The 21024-nt window shown below is 33.0% G+C and overlaps 1 protein-coding gene across 1 annotated transcript; it reads left to right on the top strand.

Moving 5' to 3' along the window:
- The first annotated feature begins 3523 nt into the window (after nt 1-3523).
- Nucleotides 3524-20710, top strand: LOC137398674 (uncharacterized). The gene is made up of 8 exons (XM_068084857.1): nt 3524-3696; nt 5667-5826; nt 7400-7589; nt 8005-8201; nt 10498-10668; nt 13150-13258; nt 17091-17813; nt 20348-20710. The coding sequence occupies exons 1-8, from the start codon at nt 3530-3532 to the stop codon at nt 20479-20481; spliced, it is 1851 nt and encodes a 616-aa protein (XP_067940958.1). The 5' UTR covers nt 3524-3529; the 3' UTR covers nt 20482-20710.
- The last annotated feature ends 314 nt before the right edge of the window (nt 20711-21024 follow it).

Here is a 21024-nt window from a genome sequence, read left to right on the forward strand (position 1 = left end):
ATTACAATAAACGTCATCGTGCTAAAGACCTTCCAGAGATGAAACCAGGTCAACAGGTTTACATCCGTGATCAGAAAGCCACAGGAGTAGTCTTACGACAAGTAGCTCCTCGTTCCTACACTATAACTAATGAAGCAGACAACACAGTACGCCGAAATAGATCAGCCCTCGTTCCAATGACAGTCCCCTCAGATACTCAGGTGATCACACCAGCTAAGCTACAGTGTAGACCAGTGGATATACCGGAAAAGGGGCAAGACATTCAGTCTCCGAACATCAACAGTAGACCGCGACGTGATCGCAAGCCACCGCCATATCTTGTAAAAAACTACCAAACATCCCTCGGATAATTATGACATATATATCCTATGATGTACTTTTTTGTACTGAGATAAATCCTACTGATAATCATTTTTGTTGTATACCCTATCTTTTGCTGTACACACTTTAAGTTGCATTTGGTGCTTGTTTCTAATCCCAGAAGGGGAGATGTAGTGGAACTAGGCTGGCTATACTCTAAGTGTTGTCTTTCCTTGCTTATGTAATGTTACGTAGTTTTTGACCTTGACATCGGTGATCATTCTGGGCGCAAGTTAACGCAATAAACTACGAATAAAACCGCAACTCTACAATTCTACCTTTAGCCAAACGCAATAATACTACAGGAAGGGTTGGCAAAATCTTTGCATCGAGTGATTTATTTTGAGCAGCTGAACGATCTTCTGATAAATCTGCTGTGTAATTATAATTGTTCCTCAAAGTTTTTTGCTTACAATAGAAATATTTAACTCAAATACATAAAAACTACCAATGAAACCTTGTCCTGTCTCTAAACGTATGGTATCTAGGAAGCGAAGTTACTTCGGTGGCCGTGTGACATGTGCCACGAACCGAACCAGCCTCCGAACTGATCCTACGCCGGTTCGGTGCTCTTGTTACCACGCCTTAAGAATACCGGCTAACAAAGTGAATAAACAGGATCGCTAGTGCGTTGGTATGTCAAAAATTTAATTGACGATAAATGATAGCATAACGAGTAAAACAAAGATATAATAAAAAGGACATACAATAAAATAAGAAATGTAACGCCATGGCCTGGCGTCCACCCCTATACAATCATTTCACGCTATTATTCACATCATGAATATCATAATAAGAAATAATTACTGAATTAGTGCGCGTAATTATGTGCATAGTAGTGTGTCACCACTTAATGAAATCAGTCTGACCAATGGTTCAGATTGGTTCACCTAAAACAAACAAATAACTTATTAGCCAGTATTGTTAGACTATAATTCCAAAATGACACACAACTACCTTAAATAAATACAACTGCAGATTACTGAGCTAAGTTGTATGTTATAACTGGTATAAATAATTTACAGCTCGCCAGTGTTTGACTTTAATAAACAAGCACTAGTTAGCTGATTGGTAAGTTTTTTATAGCGATACTAGGAAACTGACTGCATTGCTTGAGTGTCTTGAGTTGACTGGTATAAATCAGCAATTATTACCTTCTCTGGGCTGATGCAGTATGTCTGTTATTACTAATAGCAAACAGTTATACAAGTTTATCTTTTGGAGTGCTCTCTCCTAAAGCATACCTAAATGAAAGCAGTTATCTACCCTTACACGCCACTTTTATGTCATAGTTATAAAGAGTGGGAACTCATAATTTTGTATAAAAACTACTCGGTATTTTGAAAAACTGATAGCAAAGTATATGCAAATGACATTAAAGTAATTATGCTATTTAGGCATGTAAAAGTCAGGAAAATTTATATTGGAAGCTGAAACTTATTTTAGCGGCATGGTGCTATAGACTAGAGATGCCCCGATTCTAATTTCACCAGCCGATTCAGATACCGATTCGATATACCGATTCTTATTGAAAAACAATCCGATTCAGATACCGATTCAGATATTTTGCGTTGCATAGATAATCGTTAATTTTATTATGCAAATATAAATATAATGTAAAGAAAACATAAATATTGATGTATTTATTTGTTTGTATTCATGTAAAAAGATTTACATGTATATATATTCACATACTGCCATACCGTGCATCTAGTAACAAAACAGTCCATTTTTCTTGAAATCTGTTTTTAATAATGATAATTACTGTTAGTGGTACAGCTTTCTCTGTGATAATGAAGTCTCTCTTCTACTGCTGAACGAACTGCTGTGCCTGTACACGTTTAGAGCAAATAAATGTTTCTTTTAATTACCGTTAGTGATTCAATTCTCTCAGTGAGACATCTTTATCTTCTACCACTATTGATGTAGCCAGTCGTACTGAAAGACTCACTTGCCACAGAAGATGGAGGACAGGCTAAATACCATTAAGCCACTGAGGTTATTTTATGTGATACAAACAATACATCATATCGTCAGGATCAAAAGAGAGATAAATAACTTTATGCATCGACTGCTCAAATTGCTTTCGTATTGCTAGTAAATAGAAACATTACACCGCATTCTTGTTTCTCATCATTGTTCTCTTGTTCATAAAAAGTATTTGAAGTTTCCGACTTTTTAAGAAAAAATCGGCCGATACCTATTCAGATAGTTAACACCCATATCGGCACCGACACCGATTCCAATATTAAAATCTGGGCAACTCTACTATAAACCATTTTAGTAGAACAACACTCTCCAACAGTGAGCAGTTGGCGTTGAGCATGTGTTACAATAGGCACTCAGAGTTTGTTGATCTTTTTTGCTGTGATAACCATGCCTAAATCTAAAACTTACATCAGCAAAGATTAAACTGGCACAAATCTTTTTGGTTTTGTAACAGAACCCGTCAGTATTTTTACATCATAAACGATTGCTTTTGTGCTTTGAAATGATCAGGTGGCTAGAATATTTCAAGAGTGAAATTCAACAATCTTGATTGCCGTTAAAATTTCCAGATAGAAAAGAAGCATGCTTATGAAATGTATAGTTGAAAATATACCAACATAATAGGTGCTAATGTTGCAATTTAAAGGCATCAACCGGTATTAACTGCAGCAATAACAGCAACTGGCGATTTCATTTCACACATATTTTCCTTCGGAGCATTTAACCATCACCAAGTTTTGTCGATTTTTGGTAATTTTAGAATATTTTGACAATAAAATGATATCAAACATCAAAACTCATTGCAAATGAAAAAAAATCGATGCTTTCTGATTAAACCTTCTAAAGTTTTGTGAAAGTTCAACTTTAGCACGAGTTTTGTTACAACTGCACTTAACTCTTTGTTAAATCGATCACTGCTTGGGTTACCGACATGTTTCCTAGAATCATGATGCTATGATGTCTATGATGACATGATTACATCAAGCAACATAATTTATATATACCATTTATGTGCTCTGAACATGTTTTATCTGACTTCTAAAGATGCTAAAGTGTGAAAAGATACTGTTTAAAAAAAGCACACAAATTGAGTGCTTACAGGCTTTTACTGGTTTAATTTGTCATTTAAAATTGTGATCAACTAAATTCTGCATATTTTGTATTGTTAGACATGGCCGATATGGAGGAGAGTGTACAACCTGCTGTGGAATGCGGTTTTTGTTTGAGACAAGGAGTAGCTCTCATCAACCCTCGTCAACTTACCTGCAACCATGCACATTGCCTTGAATGCTTGACTGGTTTTTATGATGATAATAACATGCTTATATGTCCATGGGAAGATTGCAGGTAAGTGGCTAGGTATTTGCATTTCAAATTTGATTATTGGTTAGAATAATGCCAATATTTTTCATCAAATTTTATGAAATCAAATTCATATATGGATGTTCTCTCCAAAAAGTCTTAAAACTCTTAGAGCAACTTTATTTAAGCAAAAACTTTGTTAGTAATTTGTACGTTTTCGTGATGCAGACGAGTACCGATTGTCTTTTCACCTAGTTAGTACTAGATACCTAGTTAGCACACATGTTCCTCATAAGCTCTGCATATTGACTAGTTATTACTAGATATCTAGTTAGCACACATGTTCCTCATAAGCTCTGCATATTGACTAGTTATTGCTATAGATATCTAGTTAGCACACATGTTCCTCATAAGCTCTGCATATTGACTAGTTATTACTAGATATCTAGTTAGCACACATGTTCCTCATAAGCTCTGCATATTGACTAGTTATTGCTATAGATATCTAGTTAGCACACATGTTCCTCATAAGCTCTGCATATTGACTAGTTATTACTAGATATCTAGTTAGCACACATGTTCCTCATAAGCTCTGCATATTGACTAGTTATTGCTATAGATATCTAGTTAGCACACATGTTCCTCATAAGCTCTGCATATTGACTAGTTATTGCTATAGATATCTAGTTAGCACACATGTTCCTCATAAGCTCTGCATATTGACTAGTTATTACTAGATATCTAGTTAGCACACATGTTCCTCATAAGCTCTGCATATTGACTAAAAACTGGGTAACAGTGCATCTTACATGTAGGTCAATAAAACACGCATAAAAGGTGCATACAAGGCATTAGCAAAGCACATACAAGGCACTTGCGACGCACATACATTGTGGAGACAATGCCGACACAAGTAATTAACAACGCATTAACAACAAAACATTTATATAAATCTATGGTCTGTTAATAAAACAGGTCTAAAACATTACAAAAATTATTTTATTTTTTACCTGTTTTAAAACAGGTCTAAAAACATTACAACTCCTTTGTTTATGGCAACCCTGAGCTCTTTAGTGTGTTTTTTTTCATTGCAATGCTAGTGTATGCGTGTTGTATCCACAATGTTTGTGTGTTGCTAGTGCCTTGTATGTGCATTTCGCATGCATTGTATGCGCGTTGTACTGACCTACACTAAGATGCACCGGTACCAAAAACTGCTCTAAAGTAAACACACTGATTAAAGGCCCATAGCTAACATATCGATTCAATGATTAGGACTCCTGGCTAAAGGAGAAGGCTTCATTCTTAATAGAGCAAACAATGAGATGCTGTGACATGGCCTTAGTCACGTAGGCATGTCCATAATAAGGATATATTCACAAGCGCTAGTGAGGTGAACTGAGCCTAGCCTAAACCTTTGAAGATATGTAAGCGATAAAGTATTCACATATGCAACAACTAGTGAAGACCAGTATGGGTTAGTTGATATCAGCTATTGCTTTTAACCCTATCACTCCCTTCCATGTACGATGTTAGCTTTGGGCTTACTGCCAGTCATTTATCTAAAAATGGCAATTAAATTGGTTCCAAAATATCAGTAATCCATTTAATCAAAAAAAAAATTTTGTGGTAAACTCTAAATATATCAAAAAACATAGGAAAACAGCTGTTTTTTGGTACTACTAACAAAATTTTTGGTTATTTATTTTGGCCAATCCAAAGCATATTTTGTTAGCTTGAGTGTGTGAAACAATTGCCAATATCTATGGTTTGTGCCAAACATGCATTCCATCAATGCTTGAAGCTAAAGTTTATGCTTTAAAAACATATTTTAGCATAGTCTGAGGTTATATATATATATTTACCACATACTAGATTATGAAAACAAACATACTGATCTGCAGTCTCTTGCCAGATCATAAGTGTTCATCTGCGCTAAATAAACCATGTTAAACTTATGAAAACCTGTGTAATCACTCGTCAAAAAATTGATGATAGTTAATCCTATGTTACAGAGTGGTTTGTGAGGTGACTCTGGATAAGCTTCCATCATATGATGTAACGAAAAACAAGTCAAGATCTTGCGATGTCTGTTTAAAGAAAGGAGAAGATGAACAACATTCATTTTCCTATTGCGTGTCATGCGAAAAAGTTTTCTGTGTAAAGCACCACGAGGTAACAATTAATTTATTTCTTTTTTCATTTTAATAAATTGCACAATGTAACTATTAACATTTGCACAGATTATTATTTAAAGTTTAATTCGTGTAAAAAGTTTTCATTGACAGGCCTTTCCTACGTTACTTCATATTTTCAGAAATTTCAGAATAATTTCAGATGTATTGCATCAAGTGTGTTGTACTTTTAAACTGTGCAATATTTACCAACAACTGTTTTTAAACTTTTTGACAATAGAATTATGGTACTAACAAAGTGATTGGGTTAAAAATTATTAATTTATTTATAAAAACTGACTGAAACTTCTGAGCTTTCACTGCAAGAGGCAAGTAGAAACATAAAATCAAATTATAGAAGTAGTAGAATACATTCTTATTATCTCACATCTATTTTAAACTGGTCTTTATAAGCTGTCCATTAACCCTTTTGCAGGTAAGTGCATACGACTCAAAATGGCTAAGTAAACTTGCCAATTATTATAACATTTTGGACCATTGTTGTGAAAAAAACAGCTAAACAGCTACTGTGACTTAGTTGCAGTATCTTATAGATTATGCAACAAAAAACCATGGCAAATATGAAAAACTTTGCTACAAGTCAATATTCATAGCATAAAATTAATTTCCAAAAATCTTATAGTTTGTGCCCAATTTGTCGAAGCAGTCAATTTTTCACTGCATTAATCAAAATTTCTACACAGATTAAAAATTGATGAGGGTATTTAACGATGTTGCACGTAAGTTCATCACACCTATCATCATTTTTGTTTCCACGGGCAGATAAAACCAGCTAAAACTGGTTTAAACTGGTTTAATGTGCAACGAAAGATGAGCTATGAGCCTCCATTCATCAAAAGTCGAGTTTAGATATTGTTAATGATGCTATCAAATTTTATGGTACAAAGCTGGAATTTTCTAGCTTATATAATAACTAGTTGATTATCCAGCAACGCATGGGTTATAAAAATGTTTTTTTACACAAATACTTTTTTATTCAGCATGTACAAGATTAATCATTCAAAGTTTTTAATGAAATTGCAGCTCATTTCTCTGTACTTTGTTTATTTCTGTGTGCTGCATTCATTTATGTGTATCTCATATACTGCACTGGCTGCAGTGCTTATTACCAATTTATACTGATTGCAATAATCTTTCAGCCATGTGAGCTCAAGCATTTTTCTTCACATCTGGTCATTCATTTTTGTATGATTTTATAACGCCAACTGCATTGTAAAAGTAAGGCCGTGAAAGATTGAAACATGTAATAATTATAAGCCTAACTTATTATATCGCGCAGCCAGTTAAACTGTTTATTGTACTGAATAAATGCATTTCTTTAGAATTAGAGATTGGGAGTTCAAATCCAGTATGCAAAAAAATTTCGAATTTTAAACTTTATTGCCAAGAGACAAACAAAATGCAGAGAAACAATGATATTTGTATTTACATAATCAATAAATGTTACAAATGTGTATTAAACAACAACTAACATCAGTAAATTATGTTTATTATGCATGCAGAAACCAAACTTTAAACTATTTAAATGACTTTTACCTACATTTGCACTACAGTTACATAAGGAGTTTTATGAGTTAGAAGAACCTCATTCAACTGTTAACATGGAGCAATACGAGCTGCTGAAAAGTCAGCAAAGCAGAGTCTGTGCTGATCATAACAACAAACCAATCAATATGGGATGCAGAAAATGCTTGAAGATGGTTTGTCTTGGATGCCTCGCTTCTCTTGGAAGTTGTTCTGATGGTAATTGGTCATTTTGTTAAAGATTTTGTATCAATAAGCAATACAAGTGCCACTAAGGGTGCGACTATAAGATATCTAAAAATGCAAATAAAATACCTCTGAACATTCCATTGAATTCACCTGTTTCATTGTTTCATTTCATTAATTGTGAGACTGCATCCATAAATTTGTGTGAATTTGTGTTTGTTTATATTAGTTTGTTATCTCAGACAATTTATATCTTCAATCAACCTAACATTTGAAATAATCTTGTAAACTCGTGAAAAATAAGGAAGAGAAATTTCTGTGCACTTTTGTTCCCGGAGACTGGTTTCATTAATAAAGACCTGAATCAGAGTGTTTGTGTTATTATTGAACAGTGATTACCTGGTATCGATTAGTAATTTATACATATTTTGGTACAAATTTGGTGCAGGAGATTCTCACAAGCTGATATCTTTGGAGGACCTTGTTGACCTCCTGAATAATGAAATCAACAAGTTGAAAAAAGAAATGATTGAGAAAGAAGAAGGTTTAGAAAAAATCTTCAAGTTGACCTCTCAAACAGTTGCTGAGTATGACCAAGAAACAACTGAGATGGTGCAGAAGATCCATGAAAAAAGAGATGAGCAGGTAACCATGTTAATAGAAAAATTTAAGATTGGTTTTGGATTAATGAATTCATCAAGGTTTGTTTTGGTTTTGAATAGTAAAAAATAAATTGCCTCATTCCTCATCAAGTTCTCAAAATATACAAAATTTCAGTAAATGTTATCATAACATATCGGTATTTTCTATCATTAGCAAATGGTTTTTGCGGTTGAAGGTGGTATTGTCAGTATGTTTCAATATAAAAATCTGCACAAGTTTGTAATAATTAGAACAATCAAATCAAACTAAAATTAAATTTGCGTTTGAAATCAAAAACAGACTTACGGAATAGAAACATACAATGCAATATCTAATATTATTTTTAAGACGATAGGAACAAGTGACGCTGTTTTACACACATATTTTTTCTGAGCGATCTAGAAATATATATGCTAATTCTGAAACACCTTGGGAATTAGACCATTTCAAACATTACAAGCAATTGCAAATGATAGGATAATTTTGATGATTTCAAGTAAATAATTTCTAAGTTTTATATAAGCTCATGTTTTACTAGCAAGTATATCGTTTTTGTTTTGCCACTCAGGTTTACAATTATTAGTTTGAGTTTTATCAAAAGAATAATTTGTAAATCAAATGGTAGAAAGTTATAAATTCTATCAAGCATTTATTAAATTCAGCAACAGGAGTTATAAGTTATTGCAGAAATTAGGTAATAAACCTTTTAACTGCCTGTGTCAAATAAAATTCCAGTTTTGACACCGGTTTCTTGTTAAACGTTTAGCAATCCATGTATTTTAGTAAAACATTTTTAAAAAGTATAAAAGTAACTTTACCAGCATGACCTATATTTTTTTAGGTTTTTCATTGCTTTATCAAAGGAACCATATTTAGCAAAAACAATCCAAAGTTTGGCCTAATGCCAAGGTATCATGAAACAAAATTTTTAATAAAATATTTGCTATCTCAAGAAACATTATGATCTTATTAGATTAAATTTATGTCAATGTAATTGTTGGTATACCATGGTATACTTGCTACGTCAATTTAATTTTTTTAGGGTAGCAGGATTCACCAAAGAAACATTGCTACCAAACAAAGTTAATTTCTGTAAAGTTTGGTTACTATAAAACAGAGTGAAATGTTTTGATGAATTTATTTGAAATATGGCAATGTGGTTTAACTGCAACGAAGTATTGTTGATTTTAATCTTGAAACATTCTAACAGTTTACACAACATAAATGTCAACAAAAATTGCAAATTATAGAAAAATATCGATAGTTTTGGACACAATCTGTTAAAGTTGGGTGTAAATTTCTCCTTAGGAAGACAATAGAAATTAGCTGAGTTGTCTACCAAAAACGGTTAAACACAGCATGTACAGTATGTTATTAAGTATCACTAATTAGTAAGATGGATTGTATAATGACTTACTTAAAACTAGATAATTTTAATCCACCCGAATTTTTAATATTTCTTATGTTTTATTGTAAGTTATACGATTACATTTGGTAGCATATCTAATGTATATGCTAACTGCAAATAATATATGAATATTTTTAGTTACTTTATTAGCAAGCAAACTGTAAGGGGTTGATTTTTTACAGAGGATTTTGGCAATGTCTTGCAGTTAGGAACTTTCTTGTCATAGCATCAAAAAATGGATGTTGTCAAAATTTAAATTTTCAACTCAAAATTCAAACTGCGTATTTCCATTTTTATTCAAATTGCAAGCATGGTAAAACAGCTAACTATGCTAAGGTTGAACAGTAGTGCGGTTTACACAGTACTGACTAAACTGCATGGCTGACAGCCCATATCAACAATTGAATATTAGTTCTTTAACAAATACCATCTCCTAATGGATTTTACAATACTGTTGAAATGTTTAAAATTAGTTACTTCTTATCTTGTTTACTGTTCACAAAATATTTTCTTTTTGTTGCAAAGCTGTCAAATATATTCATAGATATTTGCAGTTGGCTGAGTTGTTGTTAAACACTAACTTTACTATGATGCTAGGCAGCTAAAAGTTCTATGCAGTGTGAGAGATTGTCATGGATAATAAGTATGCGCGCAAAGATTCCTAGGTTTAGAAAAGTATTGGCATGGGAGTGCATTTGCTTTTCTACACGAATATGTATTCAGACTGGATTCTTGCGCGACATTTTTTTCCTAATGCTCTTGGATTTGATTGGATGGAGATCGTTTCTTATCTTTTGAAATGTTACCTATTGTCTTATAGCTAATATAGTGTAACTTTGTAATAATCACGACTACTGCTTTAGTTGTTTGATAGTATTATAATTGTTTTAGATGGAATTACTTGCTTTAAAATACAAGCAACTTGAGGAAGATTTCAAAGAAGCCCGACTAAAGACTAAAACTCGCATCACAGATTTTTCGGAAAATGAAATACTTGTTAAGTGGAGCCAGTTGAGGAATCTCAGGCGGAAAGTAGATTCCAGGGTCCAACATGCTCATCAGGTATAAGTGCGATTTCAGCTCTTTAGTCAAACATTAGTATTGAGTGTATTACCTAGTTGAAAAAAGCTTGAGATTTTTAGGTAATTAAAATAGTTGACAAAAACTTTGGTTAAGAAAAGTCATATACATGTGCAATCAAAAATTACTTGATGCCTTCTGCAATTTCAGTTCTAGCTCAGTTTTGTTACCAATTATCAATTATGTTTATCTAGTCTCGTAGCAAAGACCAAGAAAACATTGCTATACTTTTAGCGCACTTGATAACTATTGGCGCTTGTTGCAACTTGACTAAAAGATAAATTTGAGTGTTTTGTTTTTTTCTAAGGTTTAACATAACTCAAAAATTGATGGCAAAGCATGCCAGTTTGTCATTTTTTTGACATCTTTTTTTTAAGTTTGAAAAATTCAATAACTGTGAAAACATGAAACATTTTTGGTTTACAGTTCACTTACGTTATTCAAACTTGCCATTTTGTTTTAACTAGAAAATCTTCAGTATGTGTAATTTTTCTAATGTCGCTGCAAAGGTGTTACTGCCCATGTCGTTCCTTCTAACTGGTCTCTAAGAATGTTTGATCTCAAACTCTAAATGAATCTGAAGAACCAGTCCAGTAAGCACCCTTTCGAGGTCTATATGCGCTCAATTGCTTTAGCACAGTTTGTAGCTCTGCAACTGTACCAAAAACTTGACTATGACTTTGAGTAGTAGAATTTGTTTGTTAAAGTTATACATAACTCATAAACTGATTGCAAAGCACAGCTTTTTGACATCTTCTTCACAAAAACATTTAAAAGTTTTAAAATTGTGAAAATACAAAACATTAATCGGTATGCAGTTTGCCAACACTATTATTATTGAAACTGCACCTATGTGTTAACTAGAGAATCATCAGTATGTGTGCTTTTCCTTACGCTGCTGTAACAGTGTTATGACCCTTAACTGACCCTTAACTGACCCTTAACTAACCGCTGCTGCAACAGTGCTATGACCCTTTTCATTCCTTTTGTGTGATCTTTAAAATATTCGGTCTTAAAGTCCCGTCTGGTTTTTGAAAACCAGACTAGTGAACATCAACATGCAAACCATATGTTTGAAAAAAATATGTGCTTCACCAGGCGTACCATTATCCTGGCAGTAATCCAGAAGAAGCCCAATTAGAGTGGGTAATTAAACGCCATTTACCAAGCTAATTACAATCAGTTGGATTCATGTACAAAGCACCATTTTATAGACCATTTTAATTTCTACATGTTCAATTTATTTAATTTCATAGTGTCAAGTAGGATTACTTGGGTTGCCGAGTTCTAAAATTTTTAATAAAGTAATTAAAATGTTTTTTGGCTTTGCAACATAAACTTAACTATTATGAAAGCAATAATTATTACTTTGTGTTAAATATTTTTTGTGTTAAGGAGTTAAGTTAAAATTCAACGAATCCATTCATAAATTGATGTCGTAAAATGAGCGCAACACATTGAACTAAAAATCTACATTAGCGATTAAAAACCGAGAAATCTTAGGCATTGTTTGGGCCTAAAACCGGACATACATGAAACTTAAAAAGTTTAAATTAGGTCTGGCCATTTATACCAAGAAATTGCATGCAAATTTCAAGACATGAAGGTCTGTGGTAAAACAAGGCAAAGTTACTCAAAACTCAAGTTACCTTGAGTTTTTTTTTATATTTCTCCTGCAGTCAGATTTCGACAGACTATTTTAATTCATTCAACGGCATGTCTCATCTGTCTATGTTCTCTTATCTCAAAGCAATATTTCCCGTTTCAAATTAGGGAAAAAAATATTTCTGATTCCATACTATAAAAAACTTTGGGCAAGCAAGATTGATGAATAATGATGGAAAACCGGTTTTCAATTGTAATAATTCAGTACCCAAGTGATCGAAAGGACAAATGCATATATTTAGTGGTTATAAACTGTCATAAAATGTAACAATATTATGTCTTTAGCCTAAAAATTGTATAGAAATGTTACCTTTTGATACAGGCATAGTGGCTTGTGCCAATGTAGAAGACAGCAGCACTTTTTAAACACTAGACTTTTGTGAGACTACAAAAAGTCGCATACACTTTGATTTTCACTCAAATGAACATAGCTTACTACCCGCTTCCAGCTTAGTTTATTCTTTTGTTAGACTTAACCCTAACTTTATTTTCTTCCCGATTCTTTTATTATCTTCTTTAGTTTCGCGTTTTTGTCTCAGTTTTACTTTAAAAAATTTAGGCATAATTAAAGTTTTCGAATGAATTGACAAGAAAGACCGATGGATGCTGTTATTGACAGCAACTTTTTGCTATCTAATGGAAGCATCAATAACCACTTTGTGGGCTCATTTCTCAAAAGGTTTTGGTAAACCTAAGCGAAACTTTTTTGAAGCTTCGCTTGTATCTCGATTTTCTTGTATTTTGGATTTTATTTGTTACAGATTTAAAGTATTTTATTTGCTTGATGGTATTTTGAAGTGTGCTATTGTGTCGGGTTACCACGAACTTAACAGTAACATACAACAGTTGGTCGATGAAGTTCTGCCGTCAATAGACATTCCCTCACTCAGCAAAATTAGAGACAAAAGTAAGTTTATTGAGAGATTTACAAATCTGTTAATCTATGTTGTATAATAATCTATCAAAAGTCACAAATGCCTAAATGAAATAAGCGGCAAAAACAATTTTATAATACACCCAAAAGACAATGGGAAAAACTTGAGAAAGGGTCTTTAGTATTATTTCCTTGACTAGTTAGATTATGCTTGTCGCTTTCGTTTGGAAATATTTCAGCTTTTTTGGCTGCTCAATCTTTGCTATAATGGCTTTTGACTTCTAATTCTGTTCTGTGTTGCTGACATAGTTTATATTTGAGTACAAACCATTTTCTAGCTAAGCAAACATTTCACCCATATCTTTTTTGAATACATATTTTCATGCAAAGAATGATTGTACAAATTTCTCGTAAGTATGGATATCTATTCGGATATTCAGTTTTTATAATATGAGCTTACAAATAAATACAAACTTTATTAAAGTCCATTGACAAATAAAAACACACAGGCTAACATGGAATTGACTCGCTGGAGCAATCCTTTAGTCAAAAATAGTTAGCTTTGGTTCAGAAAAAGAATAAAAGTTTAATTCTAACTTGTGAAGTTTAATTTTCTATTGATGCTAATAAGATCATTTACCTCAACATTTTTTCTTCCACAGAAACTAAAAGTTAGAGTTTATTATTCATACAGCACTCTGTCAGCCACTCTTTGCAAAGTATAGCTTTTTTTTGGTCTTTTGCCTATTTTGCATTTTTGCCATTTTTTCTCCTTATTTGTATGTAACTTCACCTTTAACTTATATATAGTACTTTATTAGCCATAATTTCATTTCACAAATAGAAATGTTATTCAAATTAGGCCATGCAACAATAGTAACACAAAAAAGGGTAAAAAAAGAAACAGGTAGCCATTAAAATTGAATAAATAGTCTGACAAAGAATGTTTAAAATGCCTTTCTCTCCTAAGAAAAACAGATATTTGGTGGAAGATCTTGTTTTCAAAGTTGTATCTATTGGTGATCTGTTCAGCCTTATGTGCAAATAAATGCCAAGTTTTCCTATAAATGCTTATGGTTAACAAACGAAATCAAGTAAAGTATTTTAACTTAATTATATAGCGATCGTAAATTCACCACAGTCTAAAAATTGATCAATTTATAAAGATCTACATTTTAGCTTTTATGATGCATCGCGATGACATAAGCAATAACGGCTGATTTTGCACCATTACCTCTGATGAATTAAAAAGTTTAGACATAAATAATTTTGCCAAATTGGCTCATTTTCTCATGAAGATAATATCAAATATATCATAAATATCATAAAATATATCATAAATATATCATAAGTATCATAAAATATATCACAAATATATCATAAAATATATCATAAAAATATATAAATATATCATAACTATATTATAAATATCATAAAATATATCATAAATATATCATAAATATCATAAAATATATCATAAATATATCATAAATATCATAGAATATCATAAAAAATCACTAAAAATCTTGATGAGCAGAAAACTTTCATAGTTGAAAATAGCTGAAACAGTTTTAAAAATGCATATGAACAAATCTTATAATTTCCAAGATTCATAAATATTATGAAAATAACAAGTCAAATTTTAGTAGTCAAAAGATTTAACGATCAACACCTAGCTAATAATATACATGAACTTATAAAAACTTGAGTTTTGTAATTTGATTATTGAAATTCAGAATCAAAAACGGTCCAAGATCCTACAAATTTGTTTTATTAGGGCTAAATTGAGTGCTAGTTGCTATGTTGATTCTTGCTATAAAAATATAATGACACCACTCCAAACTTTCAGTGCAACTTTATCAATTTGAGTTTAAGCCAATTTTAAAACATCTATACAGCGTTGACTTCTAACTTTGAAATCAGCTCTAACCTAAGTTTGAACTAGATTTGTTTTTGCAGTGAAACTTTGTAGAATTTTTTGCTGTTTACACTGAACCACTATGTTAATTTTTGGTAATTTCTGGCTTAACCTTATTCTCTGAAATATTGACCTATAGCTATGGTAAACGAATTTTATCCCATGATATCATACACTTATGAGTATTCGAATCAAGAAAAGAATAGAGTAATTCTCTAAAGTTGTGATTATATATATTCCGTGCTGTTTCCTGATTTGCTGATTAGTAAATCTCAACTTACTGCTTTAAACAAGACATCAGAGCTATTCTACTGTCACAACCAACCAAAACATTTGTATGCATAGAGTTTTAACAGTGAATAAATGTGGTTCCGATGGGTAGTATAAGCTTCGGTAAATATGAAGAAATTATGTTGCAACTTGGAGACTTGTCGTTCTTAAAAGTTGTAATTAAATAACGAGTTTATTATGAACTGGTTTTGCACAGCCAAAAATCTTGTCAAAAATAATTGTAAAAATTTTACTTCGTATTTAGAAATTTTGACACAGCATTTCACATTCTTTCAAAATGTACAGTTTTTGATTTGCACATATATGAAATGAACTGATTGTTTTTATCATTACTAGTATGTTGACCGTCATGTGCACCATGAAAGACCTCCACATGTAATAACTATGTGTACAATTATTCTCAGAATTTATTATGTGATTGCGTAGTGCAGTGATAGCTTGCTCGCAAATATATATAGCAGTAATAGTAATAACCATATTGATATTACTGTGGCTTTAGACAGATGGATGGACCTGACTCTTTTTATGGTAAATATTTAGTGATACTTGTTTGTATTACTTGTGTCAGTAAGCATTTGTTTATTCAGTTTCACTAACAGATTAGTGGAAGTGTGTTTATTCATAAAGCTACCTCTGGGTCATGTTATAAAGTGACTTATCACATGTTTATTTACTTTCCTATCATCTTAAGCTCTAATAAATCTTTGCTAAATAAATAAATAAATGAATAAGCTCTGGTAAAACCCAAAGTGTTTGTCATAAACTATTGATACGATAAGTTTTATATTGAGCTTTTTATTGGCCTTTCAATTTACGTGAGAACATCACGTGACAAGACAATAACCAAACTGTCATGACTACGTCAGAGAAATAAATAGATTCCAATCTACGGCGGCTTTTCGTTTTTGAGCTATTAAGATCTTGTAATCACATTTCCACATATTTGGCACCTACAACACAACAGAATAAGATATGGTGAATCTTTTGATACCAAATAACTGTAATGTGAATTTTGTTGCAAGTCAACTTTTAAGCTCTAATATTGGTATAACTAGAACACTGTCATCCTTCACTATTTCGGGACTAACCTTTCACGTTTTGAGTGTTAAGGGTTAAAAAAATTATTACAAGCAAAAAAACAATTTTTTATATAAACACATAGAACATTGAAATAGATAAATCTCAGTATATTAAAAGTTTAAATGTCATAACTTTTCTAAATTAAAAGCCTGTCATTTTATTTTACAACAATCCCAGTTAATCACAACTACAAATGCTCAGATTTGCAGTTGTTCGCTTGTGCTATGTAAACGCATTCTCCGACTTGACATACTTAAACTAAAATTGATATATAGACTGCAAGTCAAACAAGATAACTTCAATTTATTTACTTGATAAATAGAAAATTAATGCAATTTGTTTATTAAGCAGTTTAAATGTTCTCGTATTACCATTTTGGTTCACGCATATACTTTAAAACATTAGTTGTTATTCCATGAGTTTTATCCTAACGCTTGACCCCAGTTCCCATTACATACAAAAAGGGCTGAACTACTGCATTGCTGTCTTTAAAGCATGCAGCAGTTATTGCATGCATTTTCTATTGGTTGAAAACATTATTGTAAATCCTCGTACATTTTTTCCACTTTCATGCAGGTGGAAGTTTTGAGATAATGCTAGAAGTTGTCTCCACTGACAAGCTGCTAATTGATGATCAGCTGAAGATTCGACCACCTAAACTTCTTCCTAAGTCGATCAAAATGCTTCACACAGTCTCTTTGCCTGCTAGTCCTTCATCAACAAGAGTCTGGAACTCTGAAATAGTAACAGGAATGTATAATAAAGCCGTTGCTACTATTGACAATAGCTATCAATTGACTGGCTCGTTATTCACATTGGACTATTTCCCTGGAGCAATAGAGGTATACAAAGACAGATTATATACAGCAATAAAAAGTAACCCTTGGACTATCTATGTGCATGATCGACAAGGAAAGCTACTCACTTCATGGGATCATAAGGAATATATGACAAACACTTGGACCACAGCTCTAGCTATCACTTGTGATAAAGTAGTTGCTCCAGATAGAAAGAACAAGCTTCTCATCATCTACTCACTTACAGGAAATAAACTCAAGGACATTCCTTGTCCTCAGCTTAGCCGAAATCGTGTCTCTCTCTGTGTTTCAGGATCAGACAAGGTTGTTGTATCTGACTACAGCTCATCTCAAGTCTGCTTGATAGACATATCTCAAGATCAGCTGCTTTGGACTTGTAAAGATGTGCCTCAGCCAATGGGAATAGCTTGCTATGGAGAGAGATATGTTCTGGTGGCAGGGTTCAAAAGCAGCACTGTGAGAATCCTGGATAGCTTAACTGGTTGGTATACCTATAAATGATATACAGAATATGTGTGACCAGCTGTGCTGACAAATGTGCTGTACAATTCAGAGATTAATAGATATACTGTTAGATGCGTAGTGTTGATGTGAACTCATGTAAGACTGCCCTGACTACTTCTCATGGTCGAGTGGAAGGCGGTACATATTATCAATGAACCTACACAAAATTTTAGTATATTTTTTCAGAAAGTATCCGCAAGTTCGCATAATGTGTCATTGTTTGTGATATTTGATGTCATCTGACTGTCATGCAGGATGTTTTAAGATTAGAATCAACAAACTATTATTGCGGTTAAACTTCTCAAAAAAATTAGTGCGAAATAATGCCCTTAGTTGATATTGTTGCTACAATTTGATATTTGATGCATTTGTTATTTAGTTTACTTTTTCAGCTTTAGCTGTGTTTGCTCTGGCAGTCTCTTTGCAACTTTAAAGGCTATAGTCACATTTGTGTTTTATCAATGTTTTAACCGCCATCAAACTTTGTCGATTTTAATTTTCAAACATTTCTGCATTTTTAAAAAGTCGACATAAATAATCATACGTAAATTACAGAAAAATGCCAATACTTTTAGATAAAATCAACTAGTTTGTGTGTGAGTTCAACTTTAATAGAAGTAATACTCTACTACGCACTCTACTATTAATCACAGTGTTACTGTGAAAGAGCAACATGGTCATCTTTAACTTCTATGAATAATGAAAATTTTTAAAGTAATAATTATTTAAAACTTAGCTTATTTTTATCACTTGAGCTGTGCAGTCATTTTAAACGGCGTTTTGCTTTTCAGATGACACACTTAATGCATCTTTCATCGTATCTTTGGTGCATTTTTAACTTTTGCTAAAAAATTCTTGATTTTATACATTGGCAGTAGACTGCTTGCTCCGTGTTCACCGTTTATCTCTTTGTTAGTTATGGTGTTACATAATTGCCTAATGGTAGTAAGGGGTCAGTATTGAGCTGCAAGTCAGAAAAAAAAATTATATTCAGGGGTCATTTACTGGGCTTTTGATCCAGGCTTATAGGGTAGCTGGTACTTGGCAGCATGCCCATATTCCTATGACCTTAAAGCCTGGTTTCCATATGACAGCGCAATGATTGTGCGCGGCCAAGTGATCGTACGCAATGCATTTCTTGGGCTGTGATGCAGTGTTTCCATATCGCGCGTAGGCGCCATTCTTGCATGGGGCAGGGTGGGTAATTTCCTTACTTTTTTGTAGGAGAGACCGATTTCTTCGGAAAAACAGCCCTCTGTTGCAATATTGCGCTGTCATATGAAAACCAAGCTTACTCGTTCGTACGAGAGACCGATTTCTTCGGAAAACAGCTCTCCATTTGAATTGTGGGATAGGTTGAAAAGTTCGAGCAGTTTATTGTGGGATACATCATCGCACACACTCGTCGCAAGGATCCATTCTGTTGGATCCTTGCAATCAGCGTACGCACATCGCGCGATCGTCGTGCGTTGACGTTTCCATATCACAGCCGGCCTACGCACAACGTCGTGCGACTTGTTGCGCGCCTTGCGCTGTCAAATGGAAAACAGGCTTAAGATACAGCATGATGTTAGGTATGAGTGATCTGCCTAGTGTTCATCATGTTCTGCTGGTAATTAATCTATTCTTATTCTGCCTGACGGGCTTTTGAAGGGCAGCCCGTCCAGAGAACAGAAGTTTGCTCTAGGAGTCATTAGACTAAGTCTGTACTCTCATTTTGATGTAAACATAATTCAATAAGATAGAGCAAAGTTAGGGAGCAATTATGTGGTTGGGTTTGAAGCTTTTCGTCGACGAACTTAAATAAAATAATTTTGTTGAAATTGGTGGAATATTATAAATTTAATCGTAAAACTTTGTATGTAATTTGGTAGCAACAATTTTTATTGGGCTTGTTGAGACACTTTCATCTAATTAGTTTCAAAAACAGTGCAGTTCTATGCCTAAAGGCAAAAGATGAATTTATTTATGGGTATGATAAATCCAGAATGACTTATTTCTATGAGTAATTTAGTGAAAAAAACATGGTGCAGCTTTAGAAAACTTGAGTTAAAAATGACGGTGTACAAAATTTAGTTTGGTTTTATCACAAAGTATATTATCTGACCGCCATGATGTTATAAATAACTAAACCGACAAAACTTGATACCAATTAAAACATTCAAACATAAGTGCAAAATACTATCACTGCTATAGTTGTAAACTGGCTATAGTCCTGTAGTCGCAGCTTTAATATTCTCTATTTTGTTGGTCGTTTGCTGCTACAGACCTCATAATGATAGTTTTGCCTGATCTAAGTGTTTAAACCAGAACCGACCTTTCAAATTTTTATCTTAAAACATTGTTACAGTCACATCAGTTCAAATAGCAAGAACAATGGCAACTAGTAGTAAAATACTAATGCTTTCTGCTAAAATCCACCTAACCATTGTATAAGTTTACCTAAAAATTACTTCATGGAGAGTTTTATTCATGAAAATGTTGTGACTGTTGATTATATTTATATTGTAGGTAAGATAGTCTCGGAGCTTATCGACAGTGCTATTGAAAGTGGTTATGTGTTTGACATGGACATCTCTGAAGACAGACTAATTGTAGCAAACTTCGAGAAAATGAAAATAACAGTATTTCAGCTAAAGCAATAGCTGCTGCTTCATTGGTTTGATTTGCTATCTGTTTGTTATTCATGACTAGACAGCTACTCTACAAAGGAGAGTTTTATCAAAGCTAAAAGATTCGCATCAGTTGTCAAAAATGTGGAATTGTCAGCCATCATGAAGTAGAGAGGCTGAAAATTTCTGCAAATATCAAGGTTTTAATTGCTCACCATAAATATTTACCTCTTTGCTACATTAAACCTACCTGATTGTGATTGAATAGTTGAATAGTGACTGCGAATTTTATGATTTTGTTTTAGTATTTCATACAATAATTATTTTCGTCATGTTCTTAACTGATCTCATCGATACAATAAATGCTTTCCAATCATTTTAACCAACAAAATGATAGGCTAACTGCTCCGATGACATTTATCAAATAGTGAAGTTATTCGCCATTAGTCGTTTACCCGTTCTGAACCAAGGCACTTTCACTAACATAAAGGATTTGTACACTTGAAACAATTATACATGTATATATATACTAGCTGTGCCACCCAAAGTTGCCCGGGTAATAAAAGAGTATTTGGA

This window comes from Watersipora subatra, chromosome 6 (assembly GCF_963576615.1).
Source record: "Watersipora subatra chromosome 6, tzWatSuba1.1, whole genome shotgun sequence".
Classification (NCBI taxonomy): Eukaryota; Metazoa; Bryozoa; class Gymnolaemata; order Cheilostomatida; family Watersiporidae; genus Watersipora; species Watersipora subatra.

What these genes read in the sequence shown, in the direction of transcription:
- LOC137398674 (XM_068084857.1), top strand. Translation starts at nt 3,530, where the DNA reads ATGGAGGAGAGTGTACAACCTGCTGTGGAATGCGGTTTTTGTTTGAGA. An exon ending in TCTTGGAAGTTGTTCTGATG is followed by an intron (nt 7,590 to 8,004) that starts GTAATTGGTCAT and finishes AATTTGGTGCAG; the next exon opens with GAGATTCTCACAAGCTGATA. An exon ending in AATCCTGGATAGCTTAACTG is followed by an intron (nt 17,814 to 20,347) that starts GTTGGTATACCT and finishes TTTATATTGTAG; the next exon opens with GTAAGATAGTCTCGGAGCTT.